Source organism: Sinohyriopsis cumingii, chromosome 12, assembly GCF_028554795.1.
Source record: "Sinohyriopsis cumingii isolate HCF-2022 chromosome 12, ASM2855479v2, whole genome shotgun sequence".
Lineage (NCBI taxonomy): Eukaryota > Metazoa > Mollusca > Bivalvia > Unionida > Unionidae > Sinohyriopsis > Sinohyriopsis cumingii.
In genome coordinates, this window is record NC_142972.1 from 82,376,400 (window position 1) to 82,400,945 (window position 24,546).

The window sequence follows — 24,546 nt, forward strand, 5'->3', positions numbered from 1 at the left end:
AACAACAAATGAAGGAAGTGATGAAGACATAGGGAAGGAAGTTGAAGAACATAGACATGAGGTTCAACTCATCGACATAACGTTTGGAGACGGCGTCTCTAAGTTATAACCAGCTATTTACGCTGGGACGGACTATGAGTTGCCCACAAAAAAAAGAACATAAAAATACGAATTGCGACATTTTGTCCTACGTGTTCATCATAACAATACAGGTTTGAACTGTGACTTTTTGTCCTGTTACTTTTTTTCCTATGTATCTTTGTGACTTTTTGTTCTAATGTTTCATCCTATGTGTTTTATGACTTTTTGTCCCTGACTTTTTGTCCTGTGACTTTCTATCCATTTACCGTAGTAGACATAATAATTGTAAGGTCCATATTGGTCATTTTCATCTATGATAAACCTGACATCATAAAAACCCTTCTCGTGAAAACCCTGGTCAAAACGACCTTCGACTTATGAAGAGTAGCGAAAACAAGATTTTCAATATGGCCATATATTGTGCGTCGGCACCGTTTTAATTTAGGATAAAAAATAAATATTTATAAGACGTCCTTTTTGTGAAAACCCCGTCGTTCAGGAGAAGTAGCGATGCAAATATTTTCAAGCTGATCACTGTGGTAGCCATAGTAGATATCAGATCCGCACCTTTTTCATTTAGGACAAACAAAACATCAGTGTTAACAAGATTTTCAATTTGGCTGCTGTGGAGGCCATTTTTAATTCAAGATTGACACGTTTCATTTAGGACCAAGAAGACACCAGAATAAGCCTTTAAGTAAAAACCTAATGTTGATATAACCATCCATTCAGAAATAGCATCGATATAAAAAAAGTTCAAGATGGGATGTTCGAACGGATCCATTTTCATTAGGACCAACAAGTCAATGGGGTGAATGTTTATGCAAGGTTTAATTGAAATGCTCCAAGTAGTTTAGGTGACGTAGCGACAACAAACATGTGCAAACGAATGGACGGACAAAAACCACCCTTCAAGCTCTTCTGGTCTATTCATAATTTTTATGATCACAATAATTTATTTTAATAAGAATTCCGATTTACTCTCGTCGATATCCTCCATAACCATTATGTTCCTGTCCTATCAATGTATGTTTTGAAAAGAATTTTCTTCACAACGGTTTTTAATCATAGATTTGACTTCTGCAAAATACTGTCTCTGTTGGCAAGTAATACATGTATAAAACTCAGTAAAATGTACTAAAAACCCGATAACTGGATACGAGTACTTTTATCAGGCGATGCAATGTTACCCGGCTTACAATCAGGTTCAACGTGACTTCTATTACACGTTACGTACTCATGTAATCTTAGTTCCTCTTTGTTCATGTCTATTACATTGGACAAAAGGACGCGTGGTGTTTTGTTGCGGGTCAAAGTAACAGTTCAATTAATCAGCCCTTGCCATCAAAGCGCTCAAAGTTTAAATTGCCACTCCTTACAAATGCAACAAAATACACAGCCATTTGGATGGTATCTGGAACAATAAACACCCGCAATGGACTTGTTTGAATTGGTTATGTTATAGGGTTTCGGCTTTAGACAAGATACGAAGTCGGATAAGAATTAATCCCAAGTCGATTGCTTAGAACAACAAATAGGAAAACATACTATAGAGTACAGTTAACATAATACCCACAAGGTTGACATCGTCATCGACTTATATTTATGTTTGTTTAAGGCGTAGTGTTCATTATTAATTGACAAACTAAAAGAGTGCCAGCTAGTTATGAAAATATTTTCTCTGCGACTCGGGCATAGGAACGTATTAATTTTCACCGATGTAAACTCTATTTGGCCCGAGATTTCGACAAAGGATAATGTGCTACGTATTCGTTGGAAACGTTCGATATAAATGGATTTCATATCAGAAACTGCTTATAGGGTGGAGAAGAGAATATAAATATATACATATATTAAGTTCAACCAAAGATCTCAGTATACCACATAACGGCTGTCAGTGTGGGACAATATAGATATACGGTTCAACCAAAGATCTCAGCAAACGACAAAAGAGGACAAACCTATCAGAACAGATAGAAATTTAATAATAAAATCATTCCGCACATAATTTTAATATTGAAGTGGATTTCACCTGCTCTGGTAATTGTTTTCGCATTGTTCCCAATGAAGATTCCGGCAACTCGGGTGGTAGTGAACCAGGCCGAAGCCGCCACGACGCCAAAACTGACACGCAGGAATGTAAGTATTTCAGACACATGCGATCGTTCATGCTTTATAAATCTAGTATTTCTCACTTATTAGGAGGAGTGCATCAGTTGAAATGGGTTTGACAGGACTGTTTTTCTTCCTCAGCATAAATATGACAAGGATTGCGAAAAGCTTACATTGGCTGTCTGTTCGTCTGGTCGTTTGTCTGTCAGTCACAAAATCGTGCTTTATTTGATGATGTGTTCATGAACTACGTGGTCGTTATGATAATGACCTAACTTAATGTTTCCTTTATTTCTTATTATGGTGTGGACTTTCCAGAGTGAAAACCTCACGAGACAGTATCTGTCATCGTGAAACAATGTTGAGCTCAGACCTGATTAGCTATTGAAATGTTTAATTTGATAAACTCTTAAACTGTTAGTTAACCTGATTAACTGTTGATCATGTTCAGACCCTACTCCCTAGGTCAGCACAAGTTACTACAAGCTCTGTCTTTACTTTGCATGGTCAAGCAGTTCAATAATTACAGTACATAACAGGGGCCCCGAGTGGCCGAGTGGTCTAAAGCGCCCGCCGTTACTGATCACTGCCATCTCACCCCTGTCTGCGTGAGTTCGAGTCTCAACCTCGTCTAACATTGGTACGTGAGAAAGGCTGCCAGTAGCTTTTTGTGAGTCGGTGGGTTTTCCAGGGTTCTTCCTCCACCAATTATACTGGCCGCCATGTATAGCCTATCTTGTGCTGAAAAATGGCGTTAAACCCTACAACAACAACAACAAGTATGAAATATTTTTTTTCCAATATATACCTTTTTACCTTGAAACATATATTTGCCTATTGACAGGTAGAACCGCAACATAACATATGGAGAGGTTTTTTTTACCGTACTGTTTTCAATCTCAATTATACCCCATCCCCGAAAAAAAATGTAGTTTAAAATTAGTGGGTACTGTTACCCAAAGAAAGCATATAAGGAACAAAAAAGATATATGCATAACCTCTAATCTCTTTTATTGTATTGCACACACACACACGCACACACACACACACACACATACGCACAGAACGGGGCAATGTACTGTGGACAAGCAATGTCTGATGCAATGATAACGTAACAACAGGTACAGACGACTGATATTTGCTATTTCAGGGTACATACGTAATTGTCTGTTTCAAAATATATTCATGTCTCACGCGTGATATGAAAACGATAACTTGTACACCTGCATATTTAGAATAGTGGAAATCATAGTACTACAAATGAAATTGTACTCTCCTAAAGAAAAAGAGAAATAAAAATGACTCCATTGAAAGATCGTCAATCGATAATATACGGAGTATATCGGATCTAAACTGATACAATGGATAAGGATCAATAGCCAGCTTCTCTCTTCATGTTTGTAATAGGTATTGATTCGTTTCTTGGTCACAGTAAATCGTCCTTCACTATACGGTGGCCTATATATCGTCCTTCATTATACGGTGGCCTATATATAGGATGCGTAATGAACAATATTTAAATATTTAAATGACTAGGGCAAATAAGATACTCAGATGCTGCATAACTTTATTTTATTTTACTGAGTTTCTAACTTTATGTTTTAAGAGAATAACTACGCGCGCACACACACACACACGCACACACACACACACACACACTTCTGAAATTGTAAGGATTGTATCACGCATTTTCTGCTGATTGGAATGAATATCTTCACGAAATGTGACAACATCTGTGTTAATCTGCATGCCCCGAGGCACCATGATGGAGACGTTCGGAATATCTGTGTGTGCTGGGGGGGGGGGGGGGGGAGTATGTATGTGGAAAGGTTAGTTAAAGTTTATATTAGTACATTAACTCAGTAGCCGCTTATACAGTTCACTTCGTATTATACAGTTCATTTAGGATTAAACAGATCACTTCGTATTAAACAGATCACTTCGTATTAAACAGTTCACTTCGTATTAAACAGTTCACTTCGTATTAAATAGTTCACTTCGTATTGAACAGTTCTCTTAGTAATAGAACATAATATCATCACAAACTTCCCTTTTCTCAGTGCCACTCTTGCTCCAGGGTTCTGCCCTAGGGTGGATTTATGTAGTCAAGAATTAAAATGGGGACTCATTCTGGCTACTTTTTTCATCACTTATATTTCCATCACCACATCCAAATCAACTAAAGAGGTGAATATAACATCATCATACATACATCTTATCCCAATAGAACCTTTATGCCATGATTTCGCCCCTGGGTGGGGTAATAGGGTCAATAATTATACTGGTGATACCTTTTAGTTTTTGCTGAAAGTTTTATATCTACTTTAACTCAGCAACCCTTTACTTGATTCATTTCATTTTGGAATAAAACATAATCACATACGCCCGAGTTAACAGTAACACTGTTACCTCGGTGTTCCATTCTTGGGGGGCGTGGGGGGGGGGGGGTCATAGCGTCAAGAATTATAATGAGGACATATTTTGGTCAACGTATTTTTTTCATCACTTATTTTTCCAAAACATGTTCCACTTTGCTTAATATTTTGAGTATAATATCACAACACAGGGCACACTTTCTGTCCCATGATTCAACCTATAGGTTGGGGTCAAGAATGAATTAATAGTGATACATTGATACATTATGTTAGTACATTTTCGTTTACAGTTTTTACAATCAATTAAATATACTCAACCCCTTACTCGGAACACTTTTAAGGGCCCCGAGTGGCCGAGTGGTCTAAAGCGCTCTCCGTTACGGTTCACTGCCATCTCACATCTGTCTGCGTGGGTTCGAGTCTCGGATTCGGCCAATGTGGGTATGCGAGAAAGCTTGCCAGTAGCTTCTCGTGGGTCGGCAGTTCTTCCCGGGGTTTTCCCGGGTTCTTTATCCACCATTAATACTGGCCGCCATGCATAGTCTATCGTGTGCTGAAAAATCGCGTTAAACCCCACAAGAACGACAACAAAAGAACATTTATTAAAAAATATATAGCATTAATTACTCTCTCTCTCTCTCTCTCTCTCTCTTTGCTAATATCTACAGTTCGCGTCGTGGTCATACAAAGTTTTTTTTTTACACTCATTGTTCCGAAAAAAAATTGCGTTTAAACATATTCAAATATCCATTTTAAGGATGAATTTGACCAGACAAATGACAACTCTTTGTGTTTTATGTGATATTTTCATTTCATATTCACTGAAGTGCTTATCATCGACAGTTCCCCGACTGTTAAACACTATAATCCATGTGATATATACGTAAATCCATCTCTTTAGAGGGTTCAAGATAAAGCATGCAGGGTTTAGGTCGTTTGGAGCAGGTGTGCATTTTCAAAGGAATCCATTTGAACGGAATTTTTATCTTTACATTTTTGCGCACAACTTTTGTTTCTTTCATGAAACTATCTTTGAATTAAGGTTTTTAGAAGCTAGCAGAACGTGACGCCAGACTGTACAATGTAAAACTAAAACTAAACGAGTTAATTCCAAAAAGAAGACAACTAAATGAAGAAAGTCCATAGGTACGAATTAACAAGCAGAAATAATGGCTGTATCTCACGTTAACGTTCCTGCAAAGAAACGACTAACACATACTATCAAAATGAGCACGTGCGTTGCATAGTAACGGTGTGATTTATTTTGTACTGAGCAGAAGAGAAAACAAGTGCGAGATGTATAGACTGTATGCGATATGCACGGCCACGTCAACACTGAATATTTTGTTTGTTTTACGCGATGTGAATGCTGATAGCTGATTGGTTTCAGTCATTGGTCAGGAGAGAAAAATTCTGGATTCGAAAGTCGTGGGAAGATTCCACTCAGTAACATACTTTGGTACAAATTAATATTTGGTATCTATTTGTTCTAGTGAAAGAATACGAAGGTTAGTTCTTTCACGAAGTTGTTTGTTACTAGCCCCTTGACACTTGGTCGAACCACGTATTCAGGAGCCACTCCACGGTGCATTTTTTTCTCCAAAGTGTTATCATTCTGTATTTGTAATGTCTTTCTGAGCGTCTTTCCCACTTTGTCTACTCCAAACTTCTTGCATATAATGCAGATGTTGTTGCACCATACACGACTCTACCTTTCTCAACTTTTTTTTTTCTCTTTCGTTTGATAGTTTTCTTGCTGGGTGCATTCATCCCAGATAATGTTCCTGTATTCCGAAAGCGGTTTTATAAACAAGAAAGAAGAAAGAAAAAATAAAGATGTTCCGGATAATTTCCATCAAGTTTAGTGTATCTAACGTTTTCCATGCTTGTGTAGTTATATCCTTGATATACATGGCGGGATTTCGTTCAGGTTTGAGTCACGCGTTTATGAGTAGTGACATTTTAAATAACCGCGTTATTCATGAAAAGTTATGGGCGATCTCCATTCGGCACACTCTTTAAAATGACATTTTAATAGGGGTCTAGAAAGGTCCCCTTATATTACTATCAAGGGGAGATATTAGCACAGAGAATGCACAAAATATTTCGGCTAGGTTTCAGCTTATTAATGGAAGATCTTTTTATAAAAACACTTGTCTTTTAACAACAGGCGTTCATGCTGTGATCCAGAAACCGCGATATATATGTTGATATATTGGTAAATAAACAGCTTATATAACTGATTTGATCGAAGGAAAGTCGGTACTGACAAAACACATATCAAAGGAACACATGCACTGTTTGCACACTGCATACATGAAAAAGACAATATATTGATCTATGACAAGGATCCCTTCAAGACTTCCAAACAGGTGGGAAAACCAACGATATGGTGAAATGCCTGAAGAGGGGGAACAAGCATATTTTGAAATACAATTTACGCAAAGGGACGGAATGAATGGAATCCTGGCAACGTGAACCTAAACAAGTACGTCCCGATCCAAAAAGAACAGAGGAAACACAGACCGCAATAACATGGTCCTTTTTTTAAAACTAAAATTCCCGTTTGATTTTGAAGAAAAAAAATACAGTATAGAATTGGGGAGGAGGAGCAAACATATATACAATCCTTTCATTTTTAGATTAGTGTTGGTAGGGGCAGGGGGTCTCATATGCCTGGTAATTTATCATAGCTGGAGGCAGATTTTTGTGGGGGGGGGGGGGGTGAATTGGGCAAACGTGTAGTGGTCTGCTTGTAAGTGTTATGTATGTAAGCCAAATTATATTTAGAGATGAAACCCAGGAGGAATGATAAGTGCCCCCCCCCCCATGTACGGGTGCCCATGGCTGGAGATCTGGATATGTCCAGGCAAAAATGAAAAAAGATTCTTCAAAGCAGTTTCTCTTAGTACAAAATATCTTACTGCCAGAAACCCAATAACAGGAACGTTGTCCCAAAATATACTAATGGATAATCCCTTGCTATCGTTCGAAATCAACGCGAATATTTTGAGATAGTCTATAATATCATTTTCAAAATATATATATATATATATATATATATATTCACACTAAACTGGTATATCTCTGGTATGTATGTAGTTACTACATATACACCACCTGAGCTGAAGTTAATACTCCTTTCCCTACCCTTACCCTACCACCACCCCCTCGACACTTACATTTTCATATTTTGTCTTTCAGTATATGTTTTTGCTATACTAATTCCTATCAAATACTCTTTGATATTATTGCAATATTGTACGTATAGTCAATGTTTTCAATCTTCAGCAATCGTTACTCAAGTCAGACACATTATCTAAGTACAGATTATTGTTCGTGAGAAAAGAGATCCAAGTAGGCTTCCGCTTCCGCTTGTTGCTCCTGTGGATGTGATTGCACTCATCTGTATGGGATTCCCCTCATTTGGATGGGATTCCACTTATCTGCATGGGATTCCCCTCATTTGCATGGGATTCCCCTAATCTGCATGGAATTCTTCTCATCTGGATGAGATTCCACTAAAATAGATGGGCTTTTTCCTCTTGCTAATTGTAAATACATATTTAGAAGTAAACCGCGATAGTACAGTAATACAGTAGGTTGAGCGTAGGACTGGTAATCCATAGGATCCCGGGTTTGATACCCGCCCAGACCAGCATGGGTTGGCTGACTAAGTCTGTCCTAGGGAAGGCACTTGGCTCATTTTTATTCGGCATCATATAGCTATTACCGTGGTAACATGCTTTTAAACCTTTATACCTTTATAAAAATACTCCTCACCCCCAAGAAAAAAAGAAAAAAAAACCCACAAGAGTTTTAAACCAATCAGAGGTTGAATTTATCAGCAATAGTCCTTAACCTTGCAATATAATTTTACTTAAAATAAAATAAATGGAATCTCCATATTTGACCTTTAATCTATCTGCCATATCTAAATGGCCATAGCTTTTCATGATTCAATATTGGAACTGCAAACTGTAACGCATTGTTCGCTAAAACAGCACTGGAAAAGGAAAATTAAAACAAATTTCAAAGCGCTTCGTGCCTCAGTACCTGAATACAATCGACTCTTGTTTGGAAAGACTGATGTGTCAACAATTATAGGACCCAGGTTTTTCTTCTCCAATATTTGTTCACATTTGTATATTAAAGAGTACGGTTTTACCAAGCCTGAACTAATTAACACGGGAGAAAGGATATTTCACTGCAAACAAATCTTATTGAACAGGTAATTTCCTCTCATGTTCAAAAGGTTAAGGTATGCGAAAAACGTTCATTGTCCATAGTCGGTATAATGTTTGTTTTTGTTTTTTTCATACAACTTTATTTGATATTTCCGGAGATAGAATACGGGGAAAATTATTTTAAAATGTTGCTTGATTAGTCAGCTATGATCAATGAACATTTTATTTAACGATCTATTATGTGAATGTCAAAGTGATTGGAATTTAAGGAGCGTGCCTGTGTTATATTTCCATTAAAAATAGTGTTATAGCTCCGTCTCAGAAAATGGCGTGTATCAATTTAACGTAGATACGTACCGATTATCAAAGGGATTTTTCTGCCTCTGCGCACCCTCAATACTGTTACTGGAATGTATTTGTTAAATGTGTGCGCACCTCACCTGAATAATATTTTTGTTTAAAGCACACAAAGATTCCTTAGAAATTGTATCATCATTAAATTGTGTCTCTTGTACAACATAAACCGGTCGAGTTATTTTTCCAGGGCACAAAAAACGTATAATTCTGTAGTCGTTCATTGGATAATATTAAGAGAAAATAAGCTGAGAATATTATAAGAATGGAATGTTTCAGAAATATCCATGCAGTTTCAGATGTACATATACTGCTTCTTCACTGATGCATTGCTTGTGGGTATCTTTTATTTCCATTGATAAATTATTCACAAGATAATGCCTTTGTTTCTGGAACTGATGACGAAGAATGAGGCATATTTAAAACAATGTGCGCTTTAAAACAAAAACTACAAACGACGTTCTTATGCTCAATGCCTGGTCGTATGTTGGTTTTATCATATCTGAAGATACACGTTTATACAAACTGAATAGTAAGGAAATATATAAACGATTTCGAAACATTCAAAGTGAACACTCCTTGATTACAGTATTTTACTTGAGACATCGCAGTTAGTTTATCCAATTCCATCTGGGCGCCTTTTTTATTATTACCTCGGTACTACATTCACCAGTCTTGAACGGGTCTTAAATTGCTATTTGCTTTGGCGTTAATGCTTTCGACCTCTTCTTAAGAAGGTATTCTTAGATTCGTGTGATCTGAAACTCATTAAAAGTTCTGAAACATTAATATGGCAAAGTATAGGTAGCATTATACAGTAGTTTGTAATGTGGCAACATCATCAACTGTGTATTGGAACTGGTAAATATTATACAAGAGGCAAGTAAATATAACACGAGTTACTGCTCCTATTTAAACTGTATTCAATTTCAACCAGCTGCTAGTTACCTCTAAAGTTCTATAAGACACTTTCAAGAGGTTCTCTTAAAGTGTGGACATAAACTTCAACGAGAATAAAAGGTTTGAATTTGTTTGTTAGAGCCACTTCAGTTTGACTAGAGGAGATGTGATAAATCACAGATTCTAAGCCGCAGACCTAATATTCATTTTTTTTTTATATCTTTCTTTGACACGTTTATCTCTTAATTATCGACGCTGGAGACGAGTTCATAGATGAATGACGTATTACTCAGGAAGTGAGGGTTTTGTTCATTTCTTGCACTTTATTTATTCAGCAACACAAAAAAATGACAGACTAGTTATTGTAGTGTGATTCGTTAGCGACGAAAAAATGTGGATTACACAATGACCGCTGAGCGTAAACATCCGATAACGTAACTGAAACCCGAGAAAATCATCATGAATAAATTGTGTGAAAGACTAATGATGGTGAACTTTCACTTCAGAGGTAAAACGTAAGATGGCACACAATTATATATTATTTCAAGACGGATTTAAGTGTCCAATAATTAATAGTTATATACCCAGATAACGAATAACATGCTCCAAACCAGAACTACTGGTAACACCATACTGTGACCAACGTTATTGTTTTGAATACAGATGTTGCTGACTATTTACGTAGTGGTATTTACTGAAACGACTCGATGAAAATGCTTATGAAAAAATCGGTGACGTTTGCTAATGAACGGAAAGTTATATTCATAAAGGAATATGTTTGTCCTGCATGCTTAAAGGTAAGGACGACATATTTAAAGAGTGATTCCGAAACAAAGTCTTCCATATTTTTATCAATATTTGCATGGGAATGGCTGCATTAATTATTTAGCGTATTTGGATATGTTGAATGTATTCTTATATCAAACGTTTCGTGACTTTTTGAACAATTAAAATAGGAAAAGCCACGTAATTAGAATCTTTAATTTAGATGAGAAATTCAAACTGTGGAACATTCCGTACTGTTTTCCAACTCTCTAAATATTGTCTTGTGTTTGTGCATTGACACATGTGCTAGACAATCAGTGAAAACGTGTTGTTTTTCTTTACTTTAATCAAATTTCAATATGGTAATGGAAATTCATTTCAATAGGGCAATTTTTTTTTTTTAAATAGGGCATATGGAAATTAATTTAAATAGGGCACATGAAAACCCTTTGGAGAGCACTTTCTTGTACAGAAAAGGTCAACAGAAAAGACATTTTAAAGTTTACTTACACTGAGGGAAAAAAAACATTGTTAAAGGAGTCATTTAACAGAATAAACACGTGATTGAAATAGCATAATCTATCTGGCTTCACGTGGAGAGTTCACGCTTGAACTAATCTATCTGCCAATCAGTCTGTAAATATACATAATCTATATTGAACTTCTAATTCATATCTAGTCTGGATAAATGTTTCTTTAAAGGAATCCAGAAGTTCCTATCCTCCAAGACAACCAAATTCGGCAAAAACATAACTTATTTCAAGCAAAACGGCTATGTTTGAGTCGCAAGTCATAGACTAAAAAAATAAATAAACATAGCCCTTCCATAATTTGAAACGGTTCTTCCAGTCGACACTCTAAATAGCGATCTTCGCTGTGACGTTAATGGATATGGTCACGTGGGGGTTTCCTGCTCTTGTTGTCAGAAAGATAATAAGCTTATTAGATATTTGACAACTTACTGCGATGTTGTCAAAAGAACGATATCCCTGCTTCTGTAATTATCATTCATTCTCACTCCATACTTTGGCTTAAAGTCGATAAAACTGGTTCTGAAGCTGACGATGAAGTTTATTTTGGAGTTGTGCATGTTCCTCAATCAGACCTGAGGTTTTACCGCATGCGCTGGACGCGAGCTTGATGTTAAAAAAACCCCACTAATCTGAAGAAAAAATCATACCTAGTGACAGGGTCCTATGTCAGAACAGGTCATTGGGTGATCTGAGGTAATTTTGTCACTCGATATGATTTTTTCCTTCAGATTATTGCTTTTATTCAACATCAAGATGCGTCGTGCACCTGTGGGTTTTATACTAAATATGAAATCGATACGTTTAGATACTAAATTGCTATCATGTGAACTTCGAATATACATATTTTGTAACGGGAAAGTTTAATTCCAGAATACAAATTTGACAAAAATTCCTTCTCAAACACGTCGATGTTGGTGTCGATTAAGTTAATTTTTTTAATGATAGCGAGAAAACTCTCGACGAGTATATATTATTTAAGAAACGAGTAACACTAGATCAGAAAATTAATGCCACTTTGAAAATACTGATATTAATATGTAAAAATAACAATCTTATTCTATTAAATGGAATATTATTGACTATTCACTTGCTTCTAGCAATTCTCTAAAATAGAATAGTTTCTGTATACATGTACTTGACCGGCTTTTTGCAGTTGTTCACTCTTTGTTAATTATTCGGTTTAGTTCCTATCACAAAACTAAACAAATTTTACCTGTTCACAACAATGCATTATCACAAAAATCGAAATGGCAAGAAAATAAAAATTACATTTTTATTACAAATGTTGATAATAGTAAACTAGAAAAGATATAAAGTAAACTCTGGATCTACATAATTGTATATAATATAGATATTTGAATGTTATCACTATCAACATTATTTAACGACACTGCTTCAGAATACTTTGTAATAAATAATAGCAGCAGCAACAACAACAACAACATGGTTTGGAATTAAATGCTAAAAGGGACTCAGAAAATATCACTACACAAAAAAATATACAGGACAAAGACCAAACAAACAAACAGGACAAATTTTATCTATCTTGATTTGACTTTATAGAATATAGACAAGTCTTGATGATCTTTGATACATTTAACTTTGGTACATACAGAGCATGGGTTCTGCCAAACAGAGCTCCGCATACGCTTAATTGTGACGTCATACAGAGATCCTCGGACAATCGCTATATCAAAGGATGTTATAACTCAGATACTGACTTAGCTATCACGCAACAGCAAACACAGATATATCTTCCACCCCACACCTGTTCAAGGTATAATGTTCTCCAAGGTGCAGAACAATGACATATATCGAAGTACAGCGATGTAAATTGCCTAATCTATGCCACAGACATAAACACGGGACTAATCTATGCCACAGACATAAACACTTCTCTGCATGGTAAGTGTGATAAAGCAAATGCTTAAAACTTGGGGGAGGGGGAGGGGGCATATAGTACCACACTAAACAACAAAAGCACGCTAATGCAATCTACTTAGAGAGTAGCGATAATAAAGGGTTTGTTCAGTGTATCGACTATCGTTATAAGGAAGTAATAATAAATTTAAATGGGAGCATTTCTGACATATGCTGGCATTTAAAACAAAATGTTAGCTCTGAAGAAACATCAGACAGACTCTGAACCACAGAAATCGTCGAAAATTAGCAAGTTTAATTTTATACTTTATTTTAATTTATTGCAGTTGGATGTTTTTGGCAAACAACTGAATAAGTCCTTCAAGCTTACAATAAGGAATAACAGTACGCATTTGAGGAATTTGTGAGACCAGTAGTTTGTGCAAAATGTACTGTTTATTAAAATTATTGTCCAAAGCAAGACCTATTCAATTATCTGAAGCAAGAGAAGAGAAAATATAAAATTAGCATAGGGTTTGGGATCACTGGTTACATAGGGTTGGGGAGTACTGGTTACATAGGGTTTGGGAGGACTGGTTATATAAGAAGCGTCTCTCTAGAGTACAGTAATGTTACTATATAAGTCATCAATGACCATTTTGTTTTGGGTTGTTGTTTTCTTGTGTTGTCTGCGGTATCATTAACGACGACAAACGTTGTTTAAATCAAGTGCACTTCTGTTACTATTGCACGAACTTAATCATTTTCTTGCTTAGTATCATATCTTCCAAACCTACCATGAGAAATTATAAATAGTTTTGTGTGTCCATGTGTGTCTTAAAAACAAATTTAAAGAAAACTATTAAACAGAAATATGAAAAAAGGACTGTTCAGTGGCGACGTCGTTACGTGTGCTCGTTCCGCAACTGGATATTTCATTACAGTGAATACTTTTTGCCTAGTCTGCTGATGTTTCAGACGAATTGTGAAAAACATAGAACATTTCCAATATGGATTTGAAAATAATCAAAGTGATTACTTATTTATTAAACTTTTAATTACTTCTTTATTAACGTTTTCTACTTAGAGATGATTCGTTCTTCTAATTACCTCTATGATTTGTGTCCAATTATTATTTCCCTTGAATACTCACCGATCTGGAGCGGTACTAAATTGATATTGGCTTATACATTAAGGCCTTGGACTTGTAGTTTAGAAGTCTTTTATCATGTTTATACGTTCAGTTTGCAATGAAAAGTTCGTAAAAATAAAACATAGGCATGTACGTGCGTATGATAGCCCATGTAACGAAAAGATCACAAGAGATATGTAACCAAACTGATAAGTTGGGGTAAAGGAGACTAAATAGAACTCCACTCATTGCATGTTACAACTGTAATCAATTTGAATTGGATGCCAAGACGATCTCAAGAGGCTTTTATGATGTGTGAACAGGTGTTTTATCGGGAACTAAATAAAGTTTTAATTTACTTGTTAGATCCATTTGAACTTTACTTGAAATGGCGTGATAAATCACTGATTTCGACGGTTTACCTCATTCATCATGTTTGGGTGACTCGTTTGTGAGAACACTGCCTGTGTGTCAGAATTAATTACACTCTCAAAGTTAAAGAATTTTTTGTTTGGCCATTTTTTCCGTTGGTTCCTTTGTAGGATTGCTATCCTTATTTGGTTATTCCAGTAGCAATAAATATTTTCGCAGCGGTTCATTGGACTCAGATCTTGGTAATACATTTAAACTGTAATGTACGATGACCGCTCTGTGTTAACATCTAACAAATGAACTTCCACTCGAGAAAACATTACGAATACACTTTTAATATAATTTATTAGTGTGAAGTTTAATAAAGAGGTGGGTAATAAAATATTGTATGGGATAAAAGACCGTTTGTCTATATTTTGAACATTTTGCGTCTAAACCATTAGACGCGCATTTTCAATATTGTGTCAAAAACTGGTGTGTCGAAATTTGACTGGCCAATTTTCATAATGGCATTTATCGGAAAGATTCCATGAAATTGCAATTGAAGAAATATTGGACGTTTGCAAATGGACCAAAATGTGTATTTGTCAGAGAACACGTGCTTCTGAAATGCTTAAATGTAGGAACAAACTCTATGATCTTGAAGAAAACAGTAAATTGTTTTCCAGTATTTGGGCGTTGCTATTTTGTCACACTTTTTAATGCCTATGTCAAGGTAGCAGTTTGATCAAACCTGGCTTCATTATATATCGGACTTTCAGACTAATTAAAAACAGTTATTTAAGCCATAAGTATATTAGAAACCTTGCAGATGCATTTGCTCAAATGATGCTATGCCACATTCAGATCTTCCCCTAAAGGGGACCAACATGCAAAACTGAAATTCGCGCAAACTTCATATATAATTTGCTATATGTATAAGGTTCATTTTCTGAAAATGTTTACCTTTTATTCTTACTCGTTACGAAGAAATTTATGAAAAACCGATCATCTCTCCCGATCCGTCTTGAATAGAACAACGCGCTTCCCTCACCCTGTAAAAATGTCGGGTGTGACGTCATTTTAGACACTGTACACACTGGCATTGTTGATCATGAATTATGGAGAACTCGCTCTGGTTGTTAAGGCTTTATTTATTGTTGATTTTCTTCAACTAAATAACTCATTAAATCTATAAAATTTGCAACTTTTCAACTTTTCCATTTGATTAACTCCGCTTCTGTACTTAAGGAAAAAGAAGTGGCATCTATCCCTTTTGCTCTGCTCTTCAAATCATTAAATGCATTTTAATTGGAAAAATAGAGCGGGTGTAAGCATGATGGGACATCTGCAGTTTTATACATGAAAGGGCTCCAACCTAATAACTAAAGTCATCCTGAGACGACTTTATGGCATGGACTTCTATAACCCGAAATCGACTGAATTCTTGCCGTCAGTAATCCAAAGGGTTATAGTATCATCTCTCTAACTGAACAATTTAATCTGATTTTTCACTGAGATTTGTTAACCGTTGGCGAATGATACGAATGATACTTGAACTCGATAAAAACCATCATTGACGCCTACTCAGGAATTCAACATCATGGCTAATGCACAGATTTTGGACGGTTTCTGAAAGTTATCATGTACTACGCCGATCATTTAGATTATTTCTTCTTTTTTGTCAGTGTTCGTAATTTTATTATTTCTCAATAAAACAAACTATTTAAAGTTGAACGAGAAGTTTAAAAAATATTTCACTACTAAATTACCGATGAACAATAATCATGATTACGTTATTTTATTATATACAACAATGCCTTGATCACGCGTACTAACGGGATTTTGTTACTTTAAATGCATATTTGAACTGCTCAGCCTACTTGGGATACAATGGGAAGATCATCTCTAAAAACAAATTTAAATGTCACATTTAAATTCTGGACAAGACTGAATAATATTTCATATGGTCCAAATCAGCTTGGAAGTTAGGAGAATCAGCCAGATATATGGGCTGAATCAGTCAGCGATTTGTACCGAATCAGCCTGGTCCGAGTTAGAGAGTAATTATCACATTAATGAATAATGTTACTACAATATATTTATCAATCAAGAAAGTTAACAGTAACATTTGTTTAAAAAAAAAATTTAAAAATTGTATAGTGGTGTTCCGGTGTGTGTAGTTATAAGAAATCTAACGAGTTTATATGAACACACAGACTTTCAATGATAAGTGATTTATTTTTCTATTATCGACATTACACAAAAAAAGATGAATGCAGAATGGGAAGGAGGGGTTTATTATATAACGAGTGGAAAACAGTCTTGAACGTAAGTGTGGAAGAAAAAAATGCATATTCATCCGATGCAGTTACATACAAAATCAAACGTGCATAATAAATTAATGTTGGAAACATTGAATGAAAAAGCGTAAACAATTCTTTAATGTTATTTCATGTTGAAGATAATTTCTTACTTTTCAAAGATGGAGAAAAAAAAAAGTAAAATAATTAAGGATTGTTTCAGCACTGATATTATTCACGCAATTTAGAGCTGCGCATTGAACCATCTTGTTTCTACTTGACACTTCGCTGCACAAATTGAATACAACTCTTATACGTTAATCGCCTCAAATGACGTCACATCCTGCTTGTATGGAAGGGAGCTAACAAATTCGCGGCCGGATTTTTCCTTTTGATCTCGGAATACAGGACAATATTTTTTATGAAATGTTTGTGCAAATACAGTAGATGCAAAGAAAAAAAATAGTCGGGATAGATTATATACACAAACTACTATATATCCTTCTATTTACAATAAAATTGTGCAGGTCCGGGTTTTCGTCCCCTTTAAATATTAGATCTCTGCATAGTTGATCAAGTGGAGATAAGTACCGTATCATGCACATATCACCGTACAGTGACGTGCGACAGCGATACTGAAAGTAGGATGATACAAAGGAACCTACGCAGTGGTATTCATGATACATAAATTATACTGTGTTATCTCTCTCTCTATATATATATATACTTGTATTACCTTAAGGGAGAAGCAAAACAAAACAGTACATTATGTATATATTCCAGTGTCTGTTGAGTGTAACATGCTATACGGATTTTTTTTTAGAATGACGCATTTTCACACATTTATGTTTTCTAGAAACAGATATTTTAAAATTTGTTTTGGCCATGAAATAGTTAGAATATTTAAATACTTCATATAGTTTATGCAAGTGTGAAAATATAACTTTTTCAGAAACTGTTCTGGAACCAATAGGATGTCTGATCAACGCAATAATGTTATATAAGCAAGGCATATAATAAATTAAATCCTACCCTCAAGTAGCCCACCAACCTATGAAATTCGACTACGATATTAAATCGGGTACCAGCAAAAGGCTTATAGGTCCAGTGGCGTCACTATTGTTTGTGTCATCCAGTGCGGTAACTCATAGTAACACACCCCATGGACCTCCTACCTGCACAAAAATGCAAAAATTGTATAGACAGTTATGTGCGGTAACTCATGGTGTCACCCCCACTGACCCCCTTCCTGCACAAAAATTCAAACATTTGATATTATTTTGGTATCATCCCCTCTGATGGTGTAACCCGGTGCGGTTCTCACCCCCGCACCTCCCTAGTGACGCCAGTGATATGTTTTGGTCAACCAAACTTTCAATGTGTAAACTTTAATACCTGTTGGCGAAACTGTACCTAAGTATATTGACCGTTCCGGTGGCCTAGTGGTTAGAGCGTCCACCTCGGATGCGCGAGGTCGTGGGTTCGATCCCCGGCCGAGTCATACCAAAAACTTACAAAAATGGTACTAACAGCTGCCTCGCTAGGCGCTCAGCATTAAGAGGTTAGTGTTAGGACTGGTCGGCCTGTTGTCAGGATAATGTGACTAGGTGGGACATCGTGCTACATGTCTGAGGCATGATGCCCCAGTACTGGACATCACTATAAACTGCCACACTGCAGACATCGTAGCGATATGACTGAAAAATTGTTAAAGCTACGTTAAAAATCATAATCACACACACACACACACACACACACACACACACACCTAAGTATATAATATGATAGTGATGACCTCCTCGAGGAGGCAACATAGACTGTTTTAAGAATTTTGTTTTTATGACAGATATCCAGATCTGCGCCACCTGCACGATTAAAGTCTGAAATCTCACAACAGCGGCAACTTTTGCATAAGCATGCGCAGAGCAGACCGAAAACAGGTCACCAAGCAACGTCTATCAGCCTCAGCGATATCTACCAGCTTGCAGAAAGTGAAAAGCTGTCATACAGTGCCACGAGCAGACGAGAAAATGTTGAACGCGCGTATGAATGGTTCCGAAAATCGGAAGAAATTTCGAGGCCCAATACTAGTGCCAGTGGGTACATCAATAAAATGAATAGAGAAACTATCACTCCAATGAGTATGTTGAGTGAACCCTTGTTTTCACGTCCGTCTTCCATAATGAGGGCCACAGGTAAGGAGGTGTGTGTGTGTGTGTGTGTGTGTGTGTGTGTGTACATGTCAGCTTAGGCAAAAATTACTGTCTTGAAATCAGTTTCTTTTTATGTAACATTTTCTATGTGCAAAAATAGCCGTATTAGGAAATCCGAATTTCAAAACAGTGGAAAGTTTGTAAGCGTTAAGGTAGACAATAGGAAGCAACCAAAAAAGCAGATACGATTAAAGTTGAAGAAAAAAAAAAACATTTATATTATGCTTCGGATAACGATATTTACACACCAGTGGCGGATCTAGAAATACGGGGAGGAGGGACCATAAACAAGTTGACAGAGGAGTGGTCGGTGGGATAGAACTCGTGCTGGTAGCCAAGCGAGCGTATTTAAGGTGTAATTTTTATCAATGTAAATGAAAACTTACTTAATAAAGCATTCCGGTTGTTTTGCTCTCATTTATAGTTACTTGTGGGATGAGCGCCACTGGCTGGGACACACACACACACACACACACACACACGGTGTCCAAGATTCAGTCAACAATAATTGGTACTAGCTAAACATAGTGAAGCAAGTTTATGAATTCACAGAGAGTGGTCTAAACGACAGTCATTTGTACTAAATAATTTATTTTATGAAATATTCACTCTCCACTGAACCATCATGTTTTTTCCACATAAAATAAAATAAGCCTTTTCTCTATCAAAATGATGTTGCTATCTTTCACTATATTTAGGAGTTTTATACAACACCCGTAATGCTAGTTCTGATTCGTTCTGTTCTTAAAGGATATTGTAGAATTTTAAAAGTTTTATACGAAATATACAGTTGCACAATTAAGAAAACAAGTTTGCGATAAAGACTCAGTTAACAGGTGTCTACAAAATTTCTCCGATTGAAATACTATTCAGTTTATTATTGATAATTGTTCAATTGTTATGTCTGTATTCTTCTTTATTTTGTTAACATATACCTAATATAGTTTTTGTCTTACGAGCACACCACGAAGAAAAGTACGGATTAGAAAATTATGCAAATTTACCAATAGAAACCGAAAACAATAGAGGATTATATTAGTGAAGTGACTATATATGCAAAAGTCATGTGGTCATTAGCGTCTATTTAAAACTGTTCAAGCAATCAAGAGTGAAGTATTGTTAGTGTATTGAAACATTGCCAGTAAAATTAATGTTCTCGAATGTTTCACATTTGGGGAACAAGTAGAGTTGCATATATATATTATGACTTTTTGCTATTAGTTTTATCCCAGCATTTTCATGGATTTTTCTCACGTATATCGATGCAAGTGCGAATAGGATAGAAGTATTAATTGTGTCAAGCATGAAGTAAATGCATTTATTTGCAGTAGTCCATATATGTTTAATAACATCATCATATATACGTGGAGATTTCACTGCGAAAATGGTTAATCGATACAAGTAAACACTTACTGAAGGACTGCAACAGTTGAACTTCCATTGTTATGCATTATGACTGATTGCAGTGAAGATTCTCTTTCGAAATTACAACAAACTTATTAGTCTAAAAGAAACATCTGATAATCTGCTATATTTCATACGAATCATTTTTACAATATGTTGAAACTAATTTTAAAAAGAACAAATATACATCAACAAAAAAGATTATGCCATCTTCCTGGAAATATTCCTGATATAACTAATGACTGAGCCTGTAGGGCTTCAGTCCATTTTACTGATAAAACTGATGATTCAGTCAGTAGGGTTTCGATTCTTTTATCAAAGTCTTCTTTGAACCTTACAGATACTGATGATTACGAGGACGAAGAGGACGATTACATGTCTATACGAAGAACCATGCCGAGTATCAGCCAGGACTGCTGTGAAATTATAGGTATGTAGCTTAACAGTTAGCTTGATATAACGCATGCTTTCAACAGAAAAGAAAACCGTAGTTTTCGGTTGAACTGTATAAAATGTCATAAACACTGTTCAAATGGTTTCAGAGCGGTAATAAACGCGCTATTTCCACGTGCAAAGTATTTGACAGCGTTGTAAATATTGCAAGTTTAAACCAGTACATTATAGGCTTAGCGTCCATCTTGAATTTCTTTTGCATTTCATTGATATGTACGTGAATCATAATGGATCGGTTTTACACTTATTGTTGTTAAATATACAAACAAAATGCTCACTCGATGTTCATAATGTATTTCTACTGAAGCAGCTTTAATATATGTTTAAACTTTCGGGAAGATTTATAATGCAAAGTATTCATATACAGTATATTAAAGATAGCATATATATATATATATATATATATATATATATATATATATATATATATATATATATATATATATAGAGAGAGAGAGAGAGAGAGAGAGAGAGAGAGAGAGAGAGAATTATAAATATACACCAGACAGAACGGAAATTTTCCGTTCTGTCTGGTGTATACTTATAATTTTCTATAATTAATTATATATACCTTGATTTCTTTCATAGGAATCCGGAATGACTGTAGATACATGATAATTAATCACTAGGTCGTCATGCGAGTCTGTCTGCTACACACGAGTAAATAAAACGCCGATTGAGTTGAGTGACATCATTTTTGGTGATGTGTGCTTAGTCGCAAGGGAATATATATATATTGAGAGAGGGGGATTAGACTTATTATTCCGGTTAGTCTCGCCCGTAACGTCTGTTCAGTAAGTGGGACTGTTCATTTTGTGCTCCTTTTTGCATTAAATTAAAAACTCTCTATTATGCAGGTCCACAGATGTGCCATGAGTGCCGGAAGAATAGAATTAGGGAAATGGACAAGAAGCGTTACGATGCTTTCTTCCCGACCCTTCATGCGTCCGAGGACAATCTGACCGCCACGGCTATCGTGAAGAGGTACCTTCCCAAACTCTCCTACCCAGAAATTGAGGACAGAATTGCTAGGGGAGAAATCCAGAAACCCATTCTCTCCAAAAAGCTGAGACAGGGGCCGATGAGCAGAGGGGATGAACTAAAAAAGCAAGTCGATGAAAGTAAGCCAAAGGACGAGGTTCAGAAAGACCAACGGATGCGAAGCTTGCGTAAATCTACAGTGTTCTTTTTCTCAAACTTACGGGCGCTCAATCAAAAAATTATCTCGGGAGAAGTGAAAAGAAACGATGGATTTTCAAAGCCGACTAAATTGAAATCAGAAACTGATTCCATTCCAAAAATAGAGAACAAACGCTATGAAAGAGAATCAAAACACAAATTACTTAAAAAACATGGATCATCGATATACATTAGTCCAAGGAAAGTGCAGTTAGAAAGCAAATCAAAATTTCAGTCTTTCTTTGAACCACCTTTACTACCTCGCCATTGCCAGGGTGCTGATCCCGGCTTTTTTGCAGGATCTAAAGAGACATACAATCTCCCTGAGCGGTTGCCCGAGGAATTAGTCTTTGTAGATAAAAACGGCAGAAAAATCTCGCGACGGATGTCATCCAGAGTCTCTTTTAGGTCTGAGTTCGCCATAGCAGAGGAGGCATCAGAGGAAGAGGACACATCGAATACTACCGGAGATTCATCGCGTATAAAAGAGGACCCACCCAAAGGATATAGTATTCGGGAAGATGATGAGGAGGCAGCATAAGGGATTCTGTAAACGATATATTGCATTGGTAGGGCAAAATGGCAAATGCCTCGACAGTATGAAAAGTGGAGATAACGAAATGACACAGCTAAAAACTAGGATTTCATATACTGATGGAAAATGAGGAAAAGGAAACAAGCAGAGTCTACACGTTATCAAGATCTTAATCAACACAACGTGTAAATAAAAGCAACATTCGTTTCACTTGTCAAATTCCCTTAGATACAAGAACTGCATTTAACTACCGTCCCAATGCAGTTTGTGAACAAGCAATTATATGGCCGGGCTGCTGTGAAATTCTTTTCCACAGTATCCCAGTGTAATTTAATATCCGCTTGCAAAGTAGCGTCAAAACGGTGCCAAGCAACATTGTCTGCATCTCGAAATATTAATTCTTTAAGACAGATGGCTGCTTAATACAGGTTTACTTCTTCTAAGATGTGTTGCAGGAACCTTGAGAATGTGGCTGTGTGAGACTGGTGTAATATGGATGTCCTTATGAACAGGTTGTACTGCATTCTTTCCATATAGCATATAGAAACGTTTCTTTTTAAAGGACACTTTATGGAATAGCTATTCCGATAAATGACCTAGTCAGGAAAATGTAATCACTCCATTCCGTTTTTGAAGATCTCACAGTTTCATTGTCATGTATAGTTTCAAATAACTAGAAGTATTAGTTTATATATTCTTCCTGTTCTATTATTGAAGGATGAACCTGGATCACAAATTACGAAAGTATCCATAAGAACGTACATTAAAGATCATGTTTACCCCATGTACTAGTTGGTGTCAAAAACCTAACTGGACACACCTCTGACCCAAAATCCACCTTCGTGTGCAGAGCACCTAGGTCAGGCTAACAGTGCTCATTCTATTGCATCAGAGATTCACTGCTCATTCTGTTGCATCAGAGATTCACTGTCCATTCTATTGCATCAGAGATACACTGCTCATTCAATTGCATCAGAGATACACTGCTCATTCTGTTGCATCAGAGATTCACTGCTCATTATACTGCATCAGAGATACACTGCTCATCCATTGCATTAGAGATACACTGTTCATTCTACTCCATCACAGTTGACTGATATTGGTCCATGCCCTTTACTGTTGGATTGATCATGATAAAATGTTGAATACACTGTCATTCTACGTTGCTTTTTAAGGATAAAGGCAATTTTTCAAGTTCTTTGGCTGAGTACAACGGATACAATTAACATGAACATTATTGTATATTGTATGTGTGTTTGTATCGCCGAGTTTTAAGTGCTTTTGTTTGATGTTGTGAGTTCCTTTATATTATCCTAAGTAATCCTAGACTCTTCGACGTAATTTTCATTCAAATAAAGTCAAGTGTGGGGTGATTCTGTATTAGAAAACTTGCATTCATACAGAGGCGTAGCTGGGGGGGGGGGGGGGGCAGGGGGGTACATATGTCCCCGGGCGCCAAGGTACAGGGGCGCCAAAATGAGGCTTACAACGTTACATTATAATAAGTAAACAAGGGTAATATTCAAAAATGTGATTAAACGGGGAGGGGGCTGGGGCGCCAATTTTATAGTTCGTCCCCGGGAGCAAAATATCATAGCTACGCCTCTGCATTCATATGTGCGTATTTTGTAAAAAAGGTCTGTATGAGAGAGAGAGAGAGAGAGAGAGAGAGAGAGAGAGAGTAGTTAACATAAATGAAGAAATGGAGGACATTTTGGGTATTTGTGTCGTAATTTCATATTACTTAACGCTTTATGTACTGAATGAAAGTGAACATTACGTTTTAGAAATTGTAACCGAATAATTTCA

General features: G+C 36.3%; 1 protein-coding gene across 2 annotated transcripts; it reads left to right on the top strand.

Moving 5' to 3' along the window:
• Positions 1 to 1,504: 1,504 nt before the first annotated feature.
• LOC149786837 (uncharacterized) lies at positions 1,505 to 24,110 on the top strand. Of its 2 annotated transcripts, none has more exons than XM_089977363.1 (4): positions 1,505 to 2,220; positions 18,800 to 19,148; positions 20,911 to 21,000; positions 21,881 to 24,110. In XM_089977363.1, the coding sequence occupies exons 1-4, from the start codon at positions 2,146 to 2,148 to the stop codon at positions 22,741 to 22,743; spliced, it is 1,377 nt and encodes a 458-aa protein (XP_089833489.1). In that variant the 5' UTR covers positions 1,505 to 2,145; the 3' UTR covers positions 22,744 to 24,110. The 2 variants fall into 2 exon arrangements, with proteins under 2 accessions (XP_089833489.1, XP_089833488.1); XM_089977362.1 differs by lacking the exon at positions 1,505 to 2,220 and adding an exon at positions 10,346 to 10,806.
• The last annotated feature ends 436 nt before the right edge of the window (positions 24,111 to 24,546 follow it).

Coding starts and splice junctions, on each gene's coding strand:
- LOC149786837 (XM_089977362.1), top strand. CDS start 10,717: ATGAAAATGCTTATGAAAAAATCGGTGACGTTTGCTAATGAACGGAAA. Junction 19,149..20,910: donor TTCCATAATGAGGGCCACAG/GTAAGGAGGTGT, acceptor TGAACCTTACAG/ATACTGATGATTACGAGGAC. Junction 21,001..21,880: donor GGACTGCTGTGAAATTATAG/GTATGTAGCTTA, acceptor TCTATTATGCAG/GTCCACAGATGTGCCATGAG.